The 20,792-nt window shown below is 40.7% G+C and overlaps 1 protein-coding gene across 1 annotated transcript in view; it reads left to right on the top strand.

The window, feature by feature from the left end:
* The first annotated feature begins 4,705 nt into the window (after positions 1-4,705).
* Positions 4,706-20,792, top strand: part of PLPP4 (phospholipid phosphatase 4) — a 61,394-nt gene continuing 45,307 nt past the window's right edge. Inside the window, exon 1 of the mRNA XM_072871353.1 lies at positions 4,706-5,105. Within this exon, the coding sequence (XP_072727454.1) occupies positions 5,050-5,105 (56 nt within the window). The 5' untranslated portion in view covers positions 4,706-5,049. The remainder of the gene's footprint in view (positions 5,106-20,792) is intronic.

The following is a 20,792-nucleotide window of genomic DNA, read 5'->3' on the forward strand; positions in this document are numbered from 1 at the left end:
CAGGCACACAAAAGGGCCTGCCTGCACAGGATGAAGTCCTCGAGTGGTGCTTGTGTCCTGCCTCAGCAGGACTATGACATCCCTCTTACTCACAGGGACAACACTTTTAGTACATTATTTGAGCAGCACAGGGACATCGACACTGTCATTGCCCATTTGCTACCTCATTCGGATAAAAGAGCTGACTGTACGCATATGCCACCTAAACTCATGAGTAAGGTATACTCAGAGTGCAGCTCAATCACCTTCCACTGCATTCTGCTAACCCAGACAGAGTTAGGAAGTCTGAGAAAAACTTTACTTAAGAAATGGGCTAGTTTTACTGTGCAGATGAGCCCCAAGCTGCAAATGCCCTTACATATATGACCCTTACAATGAAAACATGGACTTCTGAAAAGTGCCCAGATCCACAAAATTCTTCTTTTGAGAAAAAAAAAGAAAAAAAAAAAAGAAAGTGACACAACTTAAAATAGAGGAGACATTCCATTTTGATATGTTTTCAATCAACAGGTACACTTTGGGGATCTAAATGGCTCTTCCATTTGAAATTTATTTTAATTTCTGACATTATAATTTAATTTATGTAATTTTGTAAAAAATACATGAAAGTATTTGCATTTATACTCATAGATTAGACACTAATATTAAGCATTGAAAGAACAAAAAGACAAATGTACTTTGCCCAAAAAAGTTTAAAAAGAGTGAACATAATCGCTACATGATTCAAGAATGAACAAAATGTAAAGTTCTAATAGTAAACATCTTTTGTTTTCTATCAATGATAATAATGAGCTATTTTGTGAAATTTAGTTTTAAGTGGAACATCTTGAGTGAGCACAACGATAGGAATTTTTCAGGATAATTTTGCTATGTTTCATTTTGGAGATATAGGACACTTTTTAACATCCTGAGCCAGTAGAAAGATTCCTATCAACTTCAATGGGGCTTAAATGTGACTTTCAATCTTCTACATTTTTGCAGTGATATGAAAAGCAGAGGTTGTTTAAAAGTATTAATCTGAATTCTGAAATAATTGAACAATACTTTTTTTTAAAATTAATCCTGCTATAGCTTCCCCTCCTGAAACCTATGAATTCTCCAACTGATGATGCATTCCTTAGGATCAAAATGTTTTTCTTCAACTTTTGAAACACTACAGGTGAATCTTCACAGATTATTTTTTCTTCACCTGTGCAGCCTGGGAATGCTTGATTTATCAATTTTTATAGGTAATACTTGTCTTGGATACAAAATCATAAAAAATACATAGATGGAGATGGTGGAGTTGTCTAACAAATGTTTTGGGCTGGACCTGTGATTTTTCTTTGACTAACCAGTGCATGTAGCCACATAAGACTAAAAAAGTTAGACTTTCATGTAATCTTTTTAAGAATCCTTTACATGGAAGAAAAGCCATCATCAGCCCATGAAACTCCATGGACTTCAGAGCTCCCACAACTACAAGACCTAAGAACAGGCCAGACGACGCTATTTCTAGTGAGGTCTTTTTTGTCTTAAAGATCCCAGAAGAGTTACAAGCTCTTAGGAAACAGTCAGAAAAAACAGCTTCTGCAGTTTCAGTTGTTACTACCACTTTGTTATGTCCTTTTTGCTGCAAGTTTGTTATTTTCCACTGCTTTTTGGTAGGATACAGTTTATCTGCTTTGATGGAAAAATCAGTCTTTTTTAAACTCAATTTACCATGAGCTGCAAGATTTTGCCCCAAGGCAGGTAAGAAGCACTCACACGTGCTGCTGCATTGGCAAAGAGCTGTAACCTCCAGGAAAGCCATATCAGCTGTGCAGCTGTTTCTGCCTGTGAACATCTCTTTGTGGACTAAAAGTAGGCTGCAGGTGGCTCAGCCTTTCCTCTAAGTATACAGTTGAGGAAAGGATTCAAGTAGCTCTCTCCTTTCTGCTCTCCAACTGGAGTCAGTACAAATAGAGACTAATCCTTGTGAGAGAAAAATGCTGAGAAGCCTAGCTAGCCACCTAAAAGGCTTGATCGCTACCTCCATTGGAGTGGGATCAGTTCTCTCTCCTTTGCGGTCACACCTAGGAAAATGAATAGCCTTGAGAGCACCTGCTGTGCCTGTTGTCGGGATGGGATGAAGAGGAAATTGGGTTGTTCCCAGGGTCACTGTGGTTTGCTCTGAGAATCTGCTGCAGCGCAGTGACTCTGCACTGCTTCTACTGCAGGGTTGTAGCTTAATGCCACAACGTAGCCTGAAATCTGTTCCTTGCCAGTTATCCCTATAACTCATATTTGGTTTAAAAGTCAAAGCAAGTTCTGTTCAGCAGCCAGCTGCAAGCTGGGTCTAGTTTTGAAAAAATCAATCTGAAGTATTTATGCTTGATAAATCACCATCAGCTGATATATGCTGGAGAATCAGAACACTGCAAGCAGATAGCTGCAGCAGGACAAACTTTGTTTAATTTCTAATTTATAAATAGTATTGTTTATTAGCTCTGCTGATAACAGTTGAATGATTCCAAACACTAATACAGATCTGTGAGGAAAATCCCTTCTTCTGTAGCAGGATAGTAGCAAAGGTACTGTAGCAAACTCAGAGGGGCTGAAGGATCCACAGGCTAAGGCAGCACAATTGAACAGATAAATACAACTCCAGGACAAAAATGGAAAGGGGAAAAGATGGGTGACTGTTTTGCCTTTAAACAGTATACACATGGTGTCTAGATGCTCAAGCAGGGCAAACACAGCTTATCCACTTCTGTCACCTGCCTCCTCCACAGTTTGTGTGGAACCAGTAACTGCAGTACAGACTGCCAGCATTACCTGCTAGTCCCTGCAGCTCCTCTTTTCACGACTGGCTCGATTCACACAAATTATGAGGCTATTTCTGTAAGGAAGGACTATTCATGAAAACAAAGATTTTTCTTGTGCACTCCTAGAAACAATGTACGTACACGTTCAGTCACTGGGGCCACAAACTAGAGGAAGTACAAATATTTGACAATAAAAGACAAAGCAATTGAGTGTCCTCAAAAGAACGGGACACGTCCTTTACCAACAACAGCAGCTTAGTATGGAGATTTCACAATTTAGCTTTGTTTCCTGAAACAATCACTTTTTTTAAAAATCCAGAATATAAATAGTTGACCAAGCTCTGTCTTGAAAATTAGTGAAATAAGGCATACAAGGGAGGCAGATCTCATTTAAGTAACACTAACATTTTAAGTGTTCTCTCCAATGCCAGTCACACAGCTGTGTTTTCTGGGCTTCGGTCACCCTCCTTGCAACAAATCTAGCACTGGTGTAGTTATCTGTAGATGCTGTTAGTATGGAAGCTTATGCCTCTGTTCTTCCACAAACATGGTCAATAAAAGTTTTACTACATGGTAGTTAGTTCAGAGTTCAAAGCTTCCATCTGATGCATAGTGGATATATTAAGCAGATAGGTTTAATAAAGCCTCTCTGGCATTAATTCTCTAGCAATAATCACGTAGTAAGGTGCATTGTATCCCTGCTGCAATACGGATGGTTGCTTTGTAACTATGTGCAGTATTGTTAGCTATGAACACTTTCCTGAAGGACATGCCTTCAAAGGCCACAAGAAAACAGATAACTAAATGCATTTAAATATGAATCAGTTTGCTGCATTTTGCGCTTTAAGGCTGAGCTTCTCTTACAATAAAGATGTTCAGGATTCAATCCCTCCATGCAGAGAGGAAGTTAAATGAACTCTGCAAAACTAGGCTAAGACAATACAAGGATTAGGGTGGCTCAGAGCTTGCCGTTGGGAGGAATGGAGGATGGATTGGAGGAATCACAGGAGTAAACCAAGGCCGGTTTACAAACCCATCCCAGCAATCTGCAGTCCCACATAACTACCTCCTCTGCCTGTTTGCTGAGCTGGACCCAGCTCTGTGAACGAACTGACACCAAACTGAACACGCATTTAGGCAATAATATTACATGCTGAGCAGAATCTGACCAAGTGAAGCAGGAGTGGCGTGCTGGGTTATTTGCATTAACAATAAGAAGTAAGGTTTCAAATGGCATGAATGTCTAAATGGGTGGAAAGCCTGTTACATACATACTGCGGAAAGTATTCAAACGCTGTTAATCCTTCCTGCAAAGACTACGTAAGTGTGCCAAGCTCAGTGTCAGCATGGGTGGTCTGGGCTGTAGGTGCCCACTGCACAAAGGACCAGAAGTTTAAGTCTTTATGAACAGCTGCTATTATCTGTGCCTAGCGGTGCTACCCCCCGATTTTTTTTTTTTTTTAATCTCTTTTCGGGAGCGAAGTCTTTCATTACGAATCCGAGATGAACACAGAAACGCCAGCCCAGCTCCCCATCCGAGCTGTACCCTACCCAGGAGGTCTGAAAGTCAGCATGTTGCAGGCCGTGCCATAAGGGAGCTCCCGGGGACGCAATGTCAGCCCTCGGCGCTGACGGGCCACGGGTTATGTTCTTTCCAGCCGAGGACGGGTGGAGCGTTGCATTCAACGAGACAGCAGAAGCGCTCTCTACGTCCCTCCGCGCCCATACGGCGCCGAAGGGCGCCGGGGCCCCCTCCCCAGCGTTAGGCGGGGGCAAAAGCCCGGAGCCGCCTCGAAGGGCCGCCCCAGGCTGGCGGCACCCGGGGCGGGACGGCGCGGCCGCGGCTCGCCAGCGCCGCGGAAGCGGGGAGGGGCGGGAAATCCCCAGGATCCCCCGGCCCCCGCGCGGGGAGACACCGCGTTAGTCACCGGCACCCTCCCCCTGTGCCGGCGCTCGGCTCCGCCGCGGCAGCGGCCGCCTCAGGCTGGCGGCAGCGCCGCTCCTCGCTGCCCGCACAGCCCGGCCGCGCCGCCGACGGGACGCGGCTCCTCCGTGAGGCGCGGGCGGCCGCGGAGGCTGAGGGGGGATGGAGGGTCCCGGGCTGCAACCCGCGGGGCTCTGCGCCGCGACTGCCCGCCCTCGGGGCGGCGTGGCGGGCTGCCGGCGGGCGGCGTGAGGCGGCCGAGTCGCCCCGGGTGCCCCCGCCCCGCGCGGGGAATGAGAGGCGGCGCCGCGGGGCTGCCGGAGCCCGCCGGGACCCACCATGCGGGAGCTGGCGATCGAGATCGGCATACGGGTCCTGCTCTTCGGGGTCTTCGTGTGAGTACCCGCCGGACAGCGGGAGAGGGGAGGGACGGCTCCTGTCGGAACGGCACCGGCGGGTGCCGCCGGGGCTGCCTCAACTTCCCTCCGTCGCCCGCGGCCGCTCGGGCGCCCGAGTCCTTCCTCACACCCGAGCGCGCTGTCGGATGGCCGGGCCAGGGGAGTGCGGGGTGGGCAAGGGGTGCGGGCTGGCCGCCCCTCAGCGCGGGCAGACGGCGGCTAACCGCCCCGCAGCCCCTGCGGAGAGCTACCCCCGGCGGGCTCTGGCGGCGAGGCGGGCCCGCGGCGGGGGAGCCCCCCAGGCTGAGCCCTGGGCGGGGGGGAGCTGCCGCCGTTCCCCCGTCCGGGGTGCGGGGGGACCCGCTGTGCCGGGAGGGGTTTTTCCCCGGGGTGTGAGTCGTTGCAGGAGCAGCGGGGAGCCCTCTCTGCTCTGCCCTGGGGATTTTGCTCAGGACCTGCGCGCAATTTTTGTCGGAGAAACTACAGTTTTGTGAGAGAAGTGTGCAAAAACCAACCAACCAAGAACAAAAAACCCTGCTTCTGTTTTCGTTTGGACGATTATAGTTTTTGCTGTAAGGGCTCATCCGCCAAGGCTGTAAATGCACCTCAGCAGCTGGCTTGCAGCAGTGGGAGCCCGCAGTGAGTGAGCGCCGGGGCAGGCACCCTTAGCGGGAGGGCTACAGCGCCGGGAGCTGAGGAAGGACCTCAGGCTGAACGTGAGGTTCAATGTATTGTAGCGGGGTTTGAGATGCATATCTGCACGCTGCTGTGTAGGAAGGAAAGTCATGAAAATCTGGTTGCTGAAAGGTGTGCCGCTATCGCTGCAGGACCACTCTTTCTTTTTGCCTTCATTAGGAGAAATCGGTTATGTATTATTTTGCTGTGTATACTTCAGGCAGGCTTCCCCCTTTCTTCTCAGGGCTGTACCTGTTTCTTCTTTCTGGCAGTTTGTGTTCTCCATGCATTTGAACAATGAAAAGTTACGGTCTTCATTTAAGTTTGCATTTCAGTTGCTTAATGTTTAAAGATGAGCGTTCTCAATCTTTGTGATCCCTCTGAAGTACCACAGAAACGAGATCAGATTCTGCTACTGCTTACTTGTTTGTCTGCTTCAGGATGGATCCTGTTGGTCACAGGTGCAGGCAGGAATCATATAGGGCTTCTATTAAGCCATGGTACTGACTTACAGCTGGTGATACTGGAATGCTTTGATGCGATCCCTTTCTGAACCTCTCACGGTTAATGAATGACTTGCCCAATTTCTGGTATTTGAGTTCTTCCTCAGTGCTCATTTCTCTTGAATATTGATGCAAATCTTTTGATTTGCAACATGCTTGGTAAGTGTCATCCTCTTCATTTTAGGATAAGCTTTGATACCTTCAAAAACTTGTAAGGTACCTTTGATACCTTTCAGTTCAGTTATGTCTTACTTTGAAAGCAGACCTGTTCCTTTCAACAGAACTCTTTTCTAGAATATATGGAATTACAGGGTGAGCAAAGACCTCAGAAACTGATGCGACATCAGAACCTTTCCCTTCATTACGATTGCAGGTGTAATTCATCACTTACACCGTCCAGTAAGAGATCTCTTCATATAGCTTATTACCGTGATATGTAAATTGTGCCCCATTATAAGTAGTAATCTCTAGGTTATATGCTTGTCTTCTGTCCTCATTTCCTCTCTAAAACATTCTGCAATTTTCACTACTATTTATGCTGTGATTCTAAAATCAGCTGAGGGGTGGCTAAAGGAAATGCTTTTGGTAGAGCCACCGTAATGTTAAATGGCAAATGACTACAAAAGCACTCTTCACATTTTCACATAGCTCAGCTTCTTCTTTCTTGGAATTCTGGGGAATAATTCTGACATTGTAAGAGGTCATTTGGAGCATTCACTGACATCTAAAAGTACCGAACATGTAGTATTCTGAATTCACATCCAGGTTGGTGTTTAGTTTTATGAAGAACTGCACTTTGTAATGGCTGCAAAAATATAATATCTAGCTAGACCAGAAAAATGGCTTTTATATTCAGATAATCTTAACACCAAAGTAATCTTTTGCTATTGAAATAGTATTCAGTATTTCTCTCAGGTTTTCCAAAGAGGCAGTTACTCATATTTTGGAACTTTTGTGTTATAAAGGTTTAAATACTGGGTTTTCTGTGGTTTTGTAGACAGCCAGGGCAAGGATTTTTATGGAGTGTTGAGTTAATTGAAGTATCTCTTCAAGTATGAACAATTACTGGTGAATTTGGAAGCCTTGGGACTGGAATCCAGGCAGTAGCAATGTCAGCTCTACTGCAGAAGCTATTTCTAGGAATGAAAAGGCTGTACGGATCCCACCTCCCTTGGAAAGGAATGCCATTAACATCAATGAGTTGAGGCTGGGTGTGAGATCATCTCTGTTGTGAATGCCAGCTGCGACACAAGTATTTGTCCACCAGGAACTGGACTGAAGAGAATTAGTTCATTCTGAAAAGGTGCAGATGACTTTGGGTCACTACCAATCTTTGCAGTGTTAGAAATCTGACCTTGAAGATAATGGTTCCATAGTTATTTGCTGATCGTGAACCATCTGTGCCTCCCAGATGTCTTTTTAGCTTCAACCTACTGATTAATATAACTCAGAGTAATATACTGGCATATTTTGTACTATAAAATGCAAAAGAAAAAGGTGCATATTCCACGTTGTAGTTTTGCTTGGTGATAAATGTCATTTCATAAAAATGGAGGTGTGAAAACTTATGTTGATGATTGCTGAAATGGAATGTATTGCCAATTTGAATGTGTTTTACAGCAGCAACAGCCATATTTTCTATATTTAAAACTGGCAACCTTTTTTCCCCCCACTTGCCATAATTATCAACTTTAGTCACAAAGGCAAAAATCTGTACTTATTGTTTAAGTTCTCTTATGTCATGCAAATGCACACCATTCCAAGTGATACACATTTGTGATGGTTGTGTGTTGGTTTGGATGAATTCAACAGACAATCAGTGAGGATAATGATAACAACTGACTCAGTTCTAGGTGTTGTGTTCATAGCAATTGCTAAGTGTTCACTTGGCAATTAAAGACAGGTTTAGGTATTGAAAATAAGCAACTCGAGCTTCTGTGCGTTTACAAAGATCTGTGCTGAAGGGCATTTTAGCCCTCAGGATTTACTACTATTGAAGGAAGGATTAGTTAGGAGAGATTTATTAGAAGAACTACAGCTGCCTGAAATTCAGAAGCAGAAGTTAAAAAAAAGAAAAAAACCAAACCAAAACCCAAACACAACTGTTTGCAGTCAAAAACATGCTTGATGCACACTTTACTGGGAAGGTAAATAGATGTTCTTTGTGTACCTTCAGCAAAATAGCTCTCAAGCCACAAGTTACAAACTGTAAGGAGAATAGTGACATTTTGGTTCTGCCCTATGATTTTTCCCACTTCCTTAACATTAACAAATTCATTTTTAGTTTTCAAAATAGTTAGCCTTACACCTTTTGACTGGGCTGAACTGATCCTAATGAGCATAGTTGGTTTGCTACTTACTAGGCAAAGAAAATTCTCACACTATAATTTGACCGTTACATTGTTACTACATTATACAGTTTCAAAAATTGTTCAGTTAAACCTTGCCTTTAATAAATTCTCACTTCATATTTTTGTTTGTTTAGTTTTTTATTTATTAAGAAATATCTGTGAGTACAGAACTGTATTTTTTTAAAGTGAATTTTTTCATGTAAGGTCTCAGAAGTAGAAATGGTCTATTGTGTCATATAACAACTATGAGCATGTACTTTGTTTATAGAAAAAATCAAACACTAATTTGAAGAATGATTGAATTAGGGTCTTGCATCTCTGTTTTCTTCATTTTGTACTTATTCCTATGGCCTGAAGCATCTTAAGACGCCTGATTAATGCTAAAACATGTTAAACGTGGCTAGTCTTTCATCTACTCCATGGTGACAGTGGCATTTGTCACTTACCGAGTGCTCGATGAGAGCAAGTTGTTTTGACTGACTTGGTTTTATTCAGTTAAGGCAATTGTAAAAAGATTTGTGAGCATGTCTGATATTTTTACGCAGGAGTGATGCCCTTAAAACAATGTTCTTCATCTGTCCTAAAAAGAATTCATTGAGTGGTAGCTCAGAGTGAGCCTGTAATTGCCAGTAGGGATGTCTTAGCTTCTTAGCAAAATACATGTTGTTCTGTTTTAGGTATCTCCTACAAGGAAAACTTTTTAATCTGTTTCAGAAGTTTTAGAAGACCACATCATTGTCTTGGTAGGAAGATAGAAGTATTTGCGTGTGTTGTAGTATATTTAGCCCAATGACTTGTCAACAGCATATCGCTGATGTTTCTAGAGCTGTCTAATTGATTAGAAAGACAGTCTTTCAAGGATTGCTTCATCAAACCTTGAGCTCTTCAGTGAGTGTGATGTGATTAAAATATAAATGTCATTCAGAGTAATTGGATATCTTCTGTACAGCATAGTCTCATTAGTAGCCTCCTTTGGGAATAAACGTTTATCTGTAGGCTAACATACATACATATTACACACATATGAGTGTACAGTATTGACTAATGCTGACATTTTTCGTATGTGTGTGCCGTGTTCAGATTGGTTTAAGTAAATAAAACCTGATTCTGTGCATGTTGGGTTTCTTATAAATTTACAATATTAAGATTTTAAATCAAGTTCTGAATATGCATGAAATGATGTAGGCTGCAAAGCTCTTTCAAGTAGCTTTCTCTGTCATAGCTGGTGCTCTTCTGGAGATTCTGCATGTTGCTTTCATAAATGATAGTATGGATTGTCTTGTTAACACAGACAGAAAGCAATTAGCTGAGGCAATTCCACAATGCTGCAGTTCCGCTTCACTCTTTTCTCCCAGTTTGTGCTTGCCTTTTCTCAGTCATATCTACTGGATTTTTGGAGGATAGACTGAGCTGAGAATCATGAGCAGTCAGAGATCTGTAGGTGATATATGCAAAACAGTATTGAGAAGAAATCACCAGTCTGAGACATTAAGATTTATTTCCTCAGGCTGACACAAACGCTGCTAAATTACCCAAATCAGTTGGACCAAGATTTCAAAGCACCTTTTAAGCCTATGCTCTATAGCTGAATGTTTCAAAGTGAAGTAGGTATTTGGCCACATGAGCTTCTTGGTCTTTTTGTGTCCTACATTCTCGATTTGAGTATCCCATTAATCTGACTTGGTTTGGAACCTGATTTTTGGCTTGTGATCTTAAAAGTCTTGGACTTCATTTCTCTGTACCCTAATTTCTCATCAAGAAAAGGAGAGTAGTACTTCTTTTTCTCACTCTTTGTTCATTTAGTTGATAAATTCTTTGTTGTGAGGTATGTGGACAGTAGCCAAACCCCCTGAACATTGAATGTGCTTGGAACTTTTTCAGTGTTAGTTTCACAAATAGTGATGATAATAGGGAGTGAGAACATCAACATGTTTGATTACTAACCTGTTTAAAAATAGGTACTGTATTGTAAACCATAAGTTAGATGATACTAAAATGAGGGAAAGATTTAGTTTTGTGGCCCAGGTTGAAGTCTAGTTCACTGAGTAGGGTTAATGGACAGTTAAAGGAAAGACCTGCTATAAAAAAGACCTTAGCCTCTCTGGTGCTTAGGATCTGAGAACATATATCAAAGGTTGCATATTGAGCTGCAGTGGCAAGCAACAGACTTGTTCCAGTGCTCAGCAGAGTCAGTTATACCTTTGAAGTCATGGAAGAATTAGAATGCCATGGAGCTTCTGTAACTCACTGAATGCAGCTGATATATCACAAAGTAACCCGAATTTTAAATTTGCTCAGCCCTGCGTCCTTGAGAGGTTACTGTAAAAACAAAAAGCCATAAATACCTATTATACCTAGTGTAATATGAAGAACGCAACAAAATGACCGTGTGCCTGTCCTAATATCTATGAAATATCACCAAGCTCAGAGACACTTGGTACTTGGTATTCCACTGAGCTGGAGCTTCTGTTTCCATTGTTTTCTTATTTTATTTATTGAAACGAGGGTAGGATTTTACTGACTTTGATAATAGCTACGCAGAGTACCTGTCTTTTTTTGTGCAGACTTTGGTCTGTGCAAAAGATAGACTGTTTTACAGACCTTTGTATCAGTACATTTAGATCGTAGAACTAAGTTTATTTCATTTGTCTTCCCTGAGTCCCAGGGGGGAAAAAAAGGGGATTTAATGGCAGGAATTCTAATTGTCCAGTTAATAGGATGGGATTTACAGTTGATATCCATGGCTAAACTCGCAGCTGAATATGTGCTAAAAAAGAATGTTATTGTAAATGCCAAAGCATCTGTTCCAAGTTTTTGAGGAGTAAATGGTGACTTTGTGTCTCTTCTTGTTGAATCCTATTTACGCACTGACTTTGGTACTTTGTGTTTATTTGCTGTCAGCCCTGATTGAGGGCGTTTTATAGTGAGAATGTTACTAAGACTGACTGGTTTTCTGTAAGGGAAATTTTTATTTAAAAAAATTGATTTTTATTCTTTGATCTAAGCACAGTCAAGCTGTTGCACAACTGTGTTTCTTATGGCAAAGACTTTAATAAAAAGTACAGTCTTATTGCTGAGAGTGCACTCATACCTGGCACAGTAAACCAAGATCTTTATAGTCTCGCAATACGTTGGTGACTTTGAAAAGTGAGTACTTGCAAATAGTTGGCAGAATTATTGACACTCTAAGTGGGTTAAGGATTACATTTAGTGTGTCTCGTAACTTTTTTTCTGTAGTGAGCACTGTACTGATACTAAATGGGACATTTGAGTGCTGCATCCGTATTGGCGAGGACTGGTGGATAGAGGGAGAAAGCTAAAGCCAATACAGGTGTCCCTTGTTGAAGTATTGGTTGTGATCCACTAATGAACATCAGGGACTTACACTTGAATGATTAAAGAAAGCTTCACTGGTTTCTAAATCAGAATAACTGCTTTAGATCCAATTGATCCAATCCAGGTGATCCAATTAGATTGTCTTCATAGAAGAGACAAAGTTGTCATCAGATGTGGCACTTGAAATAAGCTTTTCATAACTGCATGGATTTTAAGGTATTTTCCCTTGCCTTGTAAATGGTAAATTTGTGATCATTGGACCACAAGTCATTGCTATGCAGGAAACTGTGACTGACCTATACGATTCTGCAGAAAACTAGATTAGGAATGTTTCTTTGTTGTAAATTAGATTGCTACAGTCACTCTGTATCATATTTGTTTATTTCTCTGCATTACAAAACATTTTTAGCTTTTACTCTCCAAGTGGCTAAATATTTTCCTTGTTAAAATACCACTGAATTTTAATTAAAATTGCATATAGATAAAATGCAATAAGTGTGAATTATTTTACTGTACGCTGGAGTAACAGGGTTTACAACTGGTGTTTTCATACTAAGTGGCTGATTAAGATTACTTATGCAGGTGAATTTCAGAGAATTGAGGAGGATTGAGAAAGATGGTAAGAGGGGGTATAGAAAACACCTTTCTGAGAAAAGACAGAAATAATTGATCTGTTTAATCTAGAAATCTGAGGAGACATGGCAGTAATCTTCACATGTAAGCCGCTGCCATAAAGATGTATGAAGAAGGCAAACTGCTTTTCATGTCCTTTGGGAACTGTACGGAAAGGAAAGATTTTTAAACTCACAGCAAGGGAAACTTAGGCTGAGTGTGGGGAAATGCAACCTAATTGTAAGGACTTTGTAGCGCTGTGATAGATTGCCTGAGGCATATGTAGAATCTCCACCAATGGAAATTTTAAAAAGCAAGTTACACTAAAGTGTCTTGGGAGTATTTTACATAAAGTTTTGCTTTGCTGCGTGGCTGCGAGGGGACAGACTAGGTGGTCTTGTAAGCTGGCACGAATTGACTCAGTGGACTGAGGTTTATACTGCCCGAGAGTGTCCCAGTCTGGGGAAAAGTTGAAAGATGTTAAAGAAAAATTTATTGTAAGAGATTTTTGGCTCATGTTGATGGGCAGAAAAGGAAACGGTATTACCAATTCAAAGTTACATGGAGAATACTTTAGCAAAGGCTGAGCAGAAGCTGATGATCCCTTCTGGCTGGAGGGTGTTGCTATGCCACATATCATATTCTAAATATTCTGCATTGATGAGGTTGTGGGGAAAATGAAATCATAGATTAGGTGAAATGTTTCACTCTACAATCTTGCAGTTCAACATTTTACTCTATTTTGAGTGAAAAGTTTTACTACTTCTTTAGAATTTGTAATGGAGGTGTAAATGTCAGCTCAGAAATATTTCAGCTTTGAAGGATTTGTGGCACCCTGCCAACTGTTGTGAAGCCTTGCAAATCGAAAACAACAGAGGAGAGTGTCATTTGATATAAAGCGTTATATCTTCATTAGCTGCCAATTTTCACTAATGGGAGAACAGATCTAATAGCCTGACTGTACTCTCATAGCCCACAGAGAGGCCATTAATAATTTCATTCATCTAGTGTCCAAGGTGCTTTACAGAAGTGTAACTATTGCTATTGGACTTTAGTGAGTGCTACAAAATGATAAAAGTGATGTTCCTACTCCCCATTACTACATCTTTGTATCTTCTTTTTTTTTTTTTTCTTTTTTTAATCATTATTAATGCTCTGGAACATGTAGTTATTCACACAAGTGTTTTTGTATTGAGTTATTTTAATATAGTTGGATTTGATTGTGAATATCATTAGGCAGGTCTCTTTTTTCCCCAGAGAACAATGAAGTCATTGCATACAGCAACTGTGAAGGAAAAACTGGAACAAAATAACTTGTAAATTTGTATTGCATTTAGTGAATAACTTGACAAAAAAAGTGTTTTATTTTAAAATATGCATTTTAAAAGCATTTTTAAATTAAGATTAAAATTAGTTGAATAGATGCCCAAACAAAATATTTCATTTCAGTTTCGGTTAAAATTATATGTTCCTGCTTGACCAAAAATTAATGTTTTAATTTCACACAAAGAAACACTTGACTGAGCCTCCTAGATTGGTCCATAGTATTTCTCCCCTCTCTCACTTTCTTACCAACTCACAAGTTTTTGGTCCAAAAAAATGGTCTGAGAATTTGTTTTTGCACTTAACTCTAGTTGTGGACAATTTGTTTGATACTACTTAATCCTCACTTTTATTAAGTTTATACTTCTCAGGTACAGCATTCTGTGGGGATAGGCTTCACTGCCATACAGGTCCTCTTTCAAGGTCATGTCTCTGTCTATCCATCGTATGTTCAAAGGGAACAGTGGTGCGTAGTGAATGGGCTACAAATCATAAACATTCATGTAATAAACATGTTCCAGACCAAAAATAGCTTGGCAACAGATTATCAAGTTGTGTTCATATTAGTAAAATTCAGGTTCTGGTGAAAAGCTGGGTGGGCGAGAAAGAAAATTTCTTGTGTAGAAGTGGTAGGTTTTTGATATGGAGCTTTTGAAGAGATTGGGCTGTGGCTGAACAGAGGCAAGATCCTGCAGCATGGAGGAACGTATTAATGTGTTTCAGAGATTCCTCCTGAATAAGCTGCTAGGGCCAAGCTGTCACTTCCAACTGATTAAACCTTGTTCCAAGCAAGATCTTAAAGAGCTATCGCAGGAAGGACAGGAGTGAGAAGCACTGAAGTAACAATTAGTTACAAAGGGAATTTTGGAGAAGTGAGGGAGGGACAGAAGTAACTGAGAGGGAAAGCTTTGGTCACCAAGAGAAACTCAGCATCTTTGAGTTTAATCCTTGACTTTAATTTCAGGTCCAAACCTGTAGTCAAGAGGAGTGTCGCACACAGGTATGAAAACAGAAGAAACTTTATCAGACTACTCAGCTCTATCAAATTGCTATGAAGCTAGGATAGTTGTCCAAGGAATTGTTGAGAGTTCTTTGGCTGAAAATGGTTCGAGATGTAATAAAAACAAGCACTAAAAAACATCAAAAGCAAAGTTTTGACTGTCTGTAGTGTGTTTTGGTTCATTATTCAGATATGTGCTTAGGTGATTTAAGCCTGTAATATGAATTATTTTTTTCACTCGAGAATAATGTACAACTGCCAGCTTTGATACTTCTAATGGCTACATCGGTGTTCATATACTGATGATTTCCTTTCTCGCTACTTCCTCCTCCCAAACACACACACATTGAAATCACTTTTGTGAAATAGCTTATAACATAGAGTATATTTAATAAAAATAGAGCATATGGTAATATTTAATAAAAATAGAGGCAGCAATTAATACCATAAATCATGCTTTTTATTAACTAAAATGAGAGACAATGCAATGAAAACAGTAGCCAATAGATATTGCTGTAAGACTACCACTGTTGATTATCTCTGTTACAGCAGTGCAGCTGTAGTGGATCGCCGTAAGTGTTGTACATGGACATGATAAGTAGCAGCTCTGACCTGCTTGCCTTGTGCTTGAAGTGCACCACTGCTCCAAGTGAGCGGGGCTCACAAGAACCGAACTGCTTCTTCACCTCAGGAGTAGCTAAATGCCAAAACAAATATGTTTTTATTTCAGAACAGTTTGTTTATATTCTGCTGACCAGAAAGCAAAAGATGCAAAGATCACTTTCAATATTAGATCAAATAAAGTTTTAAAAATACAAAACCAGCCAAAATATGTCAATTTGACTCATTTTGCAGTGTTTTTTTCCTGTTTCGGTATAGCCACTCTTGTCTCCTGCTCTTCTGTTCAAAGCTGCAATGCAGCATGACCTACTGTTCCGTATTTCTTCCTTTCAGCTTGCTAATTTCCAAATATTCCACTTCTCTAAGGAAGAAATGATGGTGAAAAGGTTGTATCTAAGCTAGTTAAGTAGTTTAATTCCTGGATACCCATTTTTATTCCCCTTGAATGGGAGTTTTCGAGATTCAGTCACTTCATACTGGCAATAATGATACTCAGCAGTATTTAGTGGTCCTTGCATTCAGAGCGCTCAGCCCATGAGGAAGGAGAATGTATGGATTGGAAGTTCTTGGATTCTTTCAGGCGCACAAGAACAACTGGCTGGCTGTGTTAATTGCTTGTTCTTGTGCTGTTCATGCATGCTCAGATAATCCTCTCCCTTTCCTCTTAGATTTAGTATGACTAAAATAATATCACAGGAAGGAAATAGTTGACCCAGAGAGAATTCAAATGCCAAGGACTGAGAAAGCAGTAGAGGTATAATTTGGTACTAAGGAAATTAACATTAGGTTCTAAAACTCCAGGCTATTCTCTTTTTCCAGCATTGTGAAAAGATTGCTGGTTCACTATTTCATAGTAGGTATTCTAAGAACATTTACATATCATTTATATATTATTTCATAAGCTGCAGGGCTCCTGTTGTGAATCTATATTGTTGTTAGTTCAAGATCTGAGCTTTTAAATGAACCCAGACTCCCCAGCTGTTGCCTCCTTGCTGATTCATTTAATTCATATTGTTTCTTGAATTTGGACCAAGCAAGGAAGAGAAAATTTGAGCAGAGGGGTTGGGTCTGGTTTTAACCTGTTTCTGTCTGTGTATTCAGTATGAGTACGTGTTGCTCAAGTCACGTGCTGTAGCAGACTTGAGCCTAATCTCAGGCAGAGCTGATGAAGCCTTTGTAAATACAGCCCCAGATGCTATATCAGAGAAGGGTCCAGTGGCTCAATAATCATTCAGAGACGCTGGCTGGCACAGACTCCATCATCTAGTTAGACGCATTCTGGTTGAAGAACCTGTCTCGCATCATGGTTGGCCTTGTTGGCCCGGTAATAGTACAGCTCACCCTGACTGGGGTGCAATGCTAGCTGTGAGGAGGAGAGTAAAAAGGGTGGCCATTCATCTTTGGAAGAAGTCACACCTAGATATATATCTCTTAAATCAGTGGATATACGAAGCAAATCTAGGAAACCTGCTAATAATACTGAAGAAAAATACTGGAAACTCTCCTCTTTCAGCACATCTGGGAAATATGACAGCCATGGTAATATGTGTATATTTAAAACTGCATCAGAATTTATTTTCAATCCCTTCTTAATCAAAATGATTTCTCACATATCTGAAGGGCTAATGTGGGCATATGTGCTAATTAAATGTAACACTGCAATTGCTAGTTGATTTAAAATATGCAGAAATCTTTTACATCAAGTGATACTGACTCATCTGAAGCCAAACCTACCCTTGAGAACCAGTTCTCGACTTGCCAGTGACATTAAATAAAAAAAAAACAAAACCAAAAAGATTCCACCCTCCCCTCCCCCCCCGCCCCTTTGTCCTTATCAGTCCCAGGATTTCATTCCATCGACTTTTGGCTCATCCCTACATAAAAGTGCACCCACAGAATTTAAAACTGGGGAAAGCTGTATACATTCAGATTAGAATATCAAATGTTATCAGGAAGTGGTATGAAGGCTTTGTTTCTAGCTTCTCAAAAATACAGAAATTTAAAAAGTGCTATCAACTTGCACTATTCCCAGAGCTGTATTGGGCACTGAATAGCGACTGAAAGAAAGAAGCCTTTTGCAAGATTTTTCTTACCATTTGCTTTCTGCCAGTACTCCTCTCAGTCTTCATAAATACTTGCCTGCAAACAGAAGGTTACTGCAAATGAAGAGAGGCATCAGATCTTCTAATTTCTGTAGCAACAAGAACAGCTTCTGAATTATCTTTGTAGGGTGTTCCTGGTGAATATTAACTACCCTGTATCCTGCAGGACACTCAAACCCAATAAAGCTCCATATTAGCATTATAGATTGTTAATCAGAAGTGGTAGGTGTATACACTGCATGGCATTGTATTGGGAAATAAAAGTTTTTAACTGTTAAAAAGGTAGAGATAATTTATTGATACAGCTGCTTCTGTATCTCTTAGCGTGAATGTAAATTACTTAATGAATTGGTTTTAGTGCAGTTACAAGATGATGGTTATAATAAGACATTTCCATCAAAGCCTATGAAGAACCAATAAAACATTAATTTCTGTTCTCATGTACATGCTTCTTATGCAATCAATATCTACTGCAGTATAAATTGTAATATATTTTACAATTTAACTCTTTACTTTTCATTTCCATGGAGAAGTTGAAGCTGTTGCTTTGCTGCTTGGATGCTTGTCAGCAGTGCATACTTGGCATATGTGAGTACCAGTCCAGTCGATGAGCAAGCTACAGCATTAGGAGTCTTGCTTTGATACTGATATTGACACTTGCTGGAATGAATTGCCCCACCTTGCATTGGAAAACAGCAGTGGAAAACATAAAATCTCTTGATATCCAGTGTTGTGCCTTAACTATAGGGAAAATTTCTCTTTCTATCAAAACTAGAGTTTATATTATTGAAGTTATATTTTAATTCATGTCAGCTTCTTCCTTGGTGAAATTGCTGTTCATCATTAATATTTGGGCCTTGGTCGTATTTTTTGTACCCCAATACATAATTCCATTCTTGATGGCTGAGGAACTGTGAATTTCCCAAACTACTACAGAAATTAAATGGCTCAGATATCTTTCCTTATGCTAACCTCTGAGCTAACACAAAGCTATCTCATCACAATAATATGCATAGACAGCAGCATTTCAGAAACTGAAACTCCTCCAACATTCACGTGGTAAGCAGAATGATGGTGATAAACCACAGACATTGTTTCTTATCTCACCTCATCACTATCCTGTCTGCTTCAGTTCTGTTAATTTTGCATTCCAGCCACAGACCATTTCAAGCTTTTCATATTTTGTCTGTCTTTGCAGGAGTTCCTAAAATAACCACTAAAAAGTTATATTTTTTTCCTTAATATTACCTATAGGGAATAAACAAGACTAGGTTTTCTCATGGTGTGACAATAAGTTATTCTTTCCAGGTATATCAAATAACATGACATGAATACTTTTCCCACTATTAGTATGTTTCAGAATGGATAAGTTGAAGTCTTGGATTCAAATGTGAGCAAAGGCAATGTGAGTAAGCAGCGTTCAATGCAATGTGCCCAGGCAGTGTAGATACTGGGAGCTTCTGTTTAGCCTAGGTCACTTGCTGGAAACCCCTAAAGCAAATTCTGTCTTTCAGAATATAATTTTCTTATCTCCACAGCTGTTGTGCCCTACAATGTGTTCTACTTTATGGCTCTTCGTTCAAAATGGGGCTGCGAATCAGTTGTGTGAGAATCTCTCACCGAGTTATCTATTGTATATATACCCTGTAATTAGGCCAGCATATACAGAGCCCTACCAACTTCAGCTTCACTGATGCTGCTCATGACTATGCAGTTTTAGTGTCAGGACAACTGATTGCACAATTTAACATGGCAGGTACACTATAAAAGCTTTTACTACTAGATTTGAGACCTGGTTTGAGGCATACTCAAGGAAATATCCGTGTAAGTAAGCGCAGAATGGAGTTCCAATAGCACAGTCACAGCTAATCTGTTTCTGTGGGAGAGGCAGCGGTGAGTTCGCTCACGCAGAGTTCTGCAGTCAGGGAATGGTAGTCGGAGCCAAACTTGTTTTGGAAGTGATTTATAAGAGCGGTTCGTGAACACCTGTAGCTTTGTTGCTATCTCTTCATTACTTGCTCAAATGAGGAACTGCATACAAAGCCATTTTAGGATCAGATCTGCTTATCAACAGATGATGCTTAGAAAAGAGGAGGGTTGGTCATTAGGTATCTGGTACGAAAGACTGAGTATCACAATCACAAGTTTATGTTCATTCTCTTCGGGTGCTTTGTCGTGCCATGTGTACTTCTGTCCTCTCCTTTCTTAGTTATTGTTACTTGGGACAACCCCTACCTGCATCTATGAAGAAAAGAAATGTTTCAGAGACAGAGCAGAAGGCAAAAAACCCAACCCTCCCAAATAAACAAACAACCCCCCCCTTGTACATGCTTTAGTTGATGCTCAAAACCAGGAAGCCATCTCTAACTCTCCAGTGTGCTATGAGCACTTCTCATGGAGCAGATATCTAGGTCCTCAGGATTGCCAGGACGAAAGCCCCTGTGTCGTCTCTTGTGTGATTTCATATTGTTACTCTCTGAAAATGGAGCTGTTGGCCAGCAGCAGTCCTTGTAACGCTAGTAGGTGCTTCTAAGGTGAATGCTAGTCATGATTTCATTGCTGGTAGTTTATGTCTTACGGTAACAGGACACAACAGTACAATCCTAAAGTTGGGCCCATCTGTCCTATTCCTGTCCTGTTCTTGTAGCTAGATTGGGAACATACTTTTCTACTCTAATATTTAAAGCTTTCTACCTTACCAACTTTGCCAATGCAGTACTGTTTATTGCTCTTTCTCTGATCTTAGCACCTTCCAAATGTCATTGCTTCTTGATTTCATGCTGCTGAATGCCAGGGAATGGTAGATACTGGAAGCAGCGTATGAAACAATATGATGAGGTGCTAAACAATACCCTGCTGTTAATTATGGGAGGTGAAGACCATGGTGGAAGCACAGGTCAAAGCCTCTGTGAGGATATTTATGCAATGTTTGATTCATTCACTACCAGTGCATGGTTTCATTAAAAAACATGATTAGTCCATATTATCACAAAAGTACTGTGTACTTCTACCTTGATCAGTCTGTGATGTGGTGCTTGCATAGAAATTATCTTAAAGCGCTACATGCTGTTAAATGGTAATGAAGTTAATGTGACCTGGAAGCGCTTGTGTCCTCAGAAAAGAACATTATTTTTATTTAGCTTAGTGTTGTAGGCAGTAAT

The sequence above is a fragment of the Ciconia boyciana genome, chromosome 8 (assembly GCF_034638445.1).
Source record: "Ciconia boyciana chromosome 8, ASM3463844v1, whole genome shotgun sequence".
Classification (NCBI taxonomy): Eukaryota; Metazoa; Chordata; class Aves; order Ciconiiformes; family Ciconiidae; genus Ciconia; species Ciconia boyciana.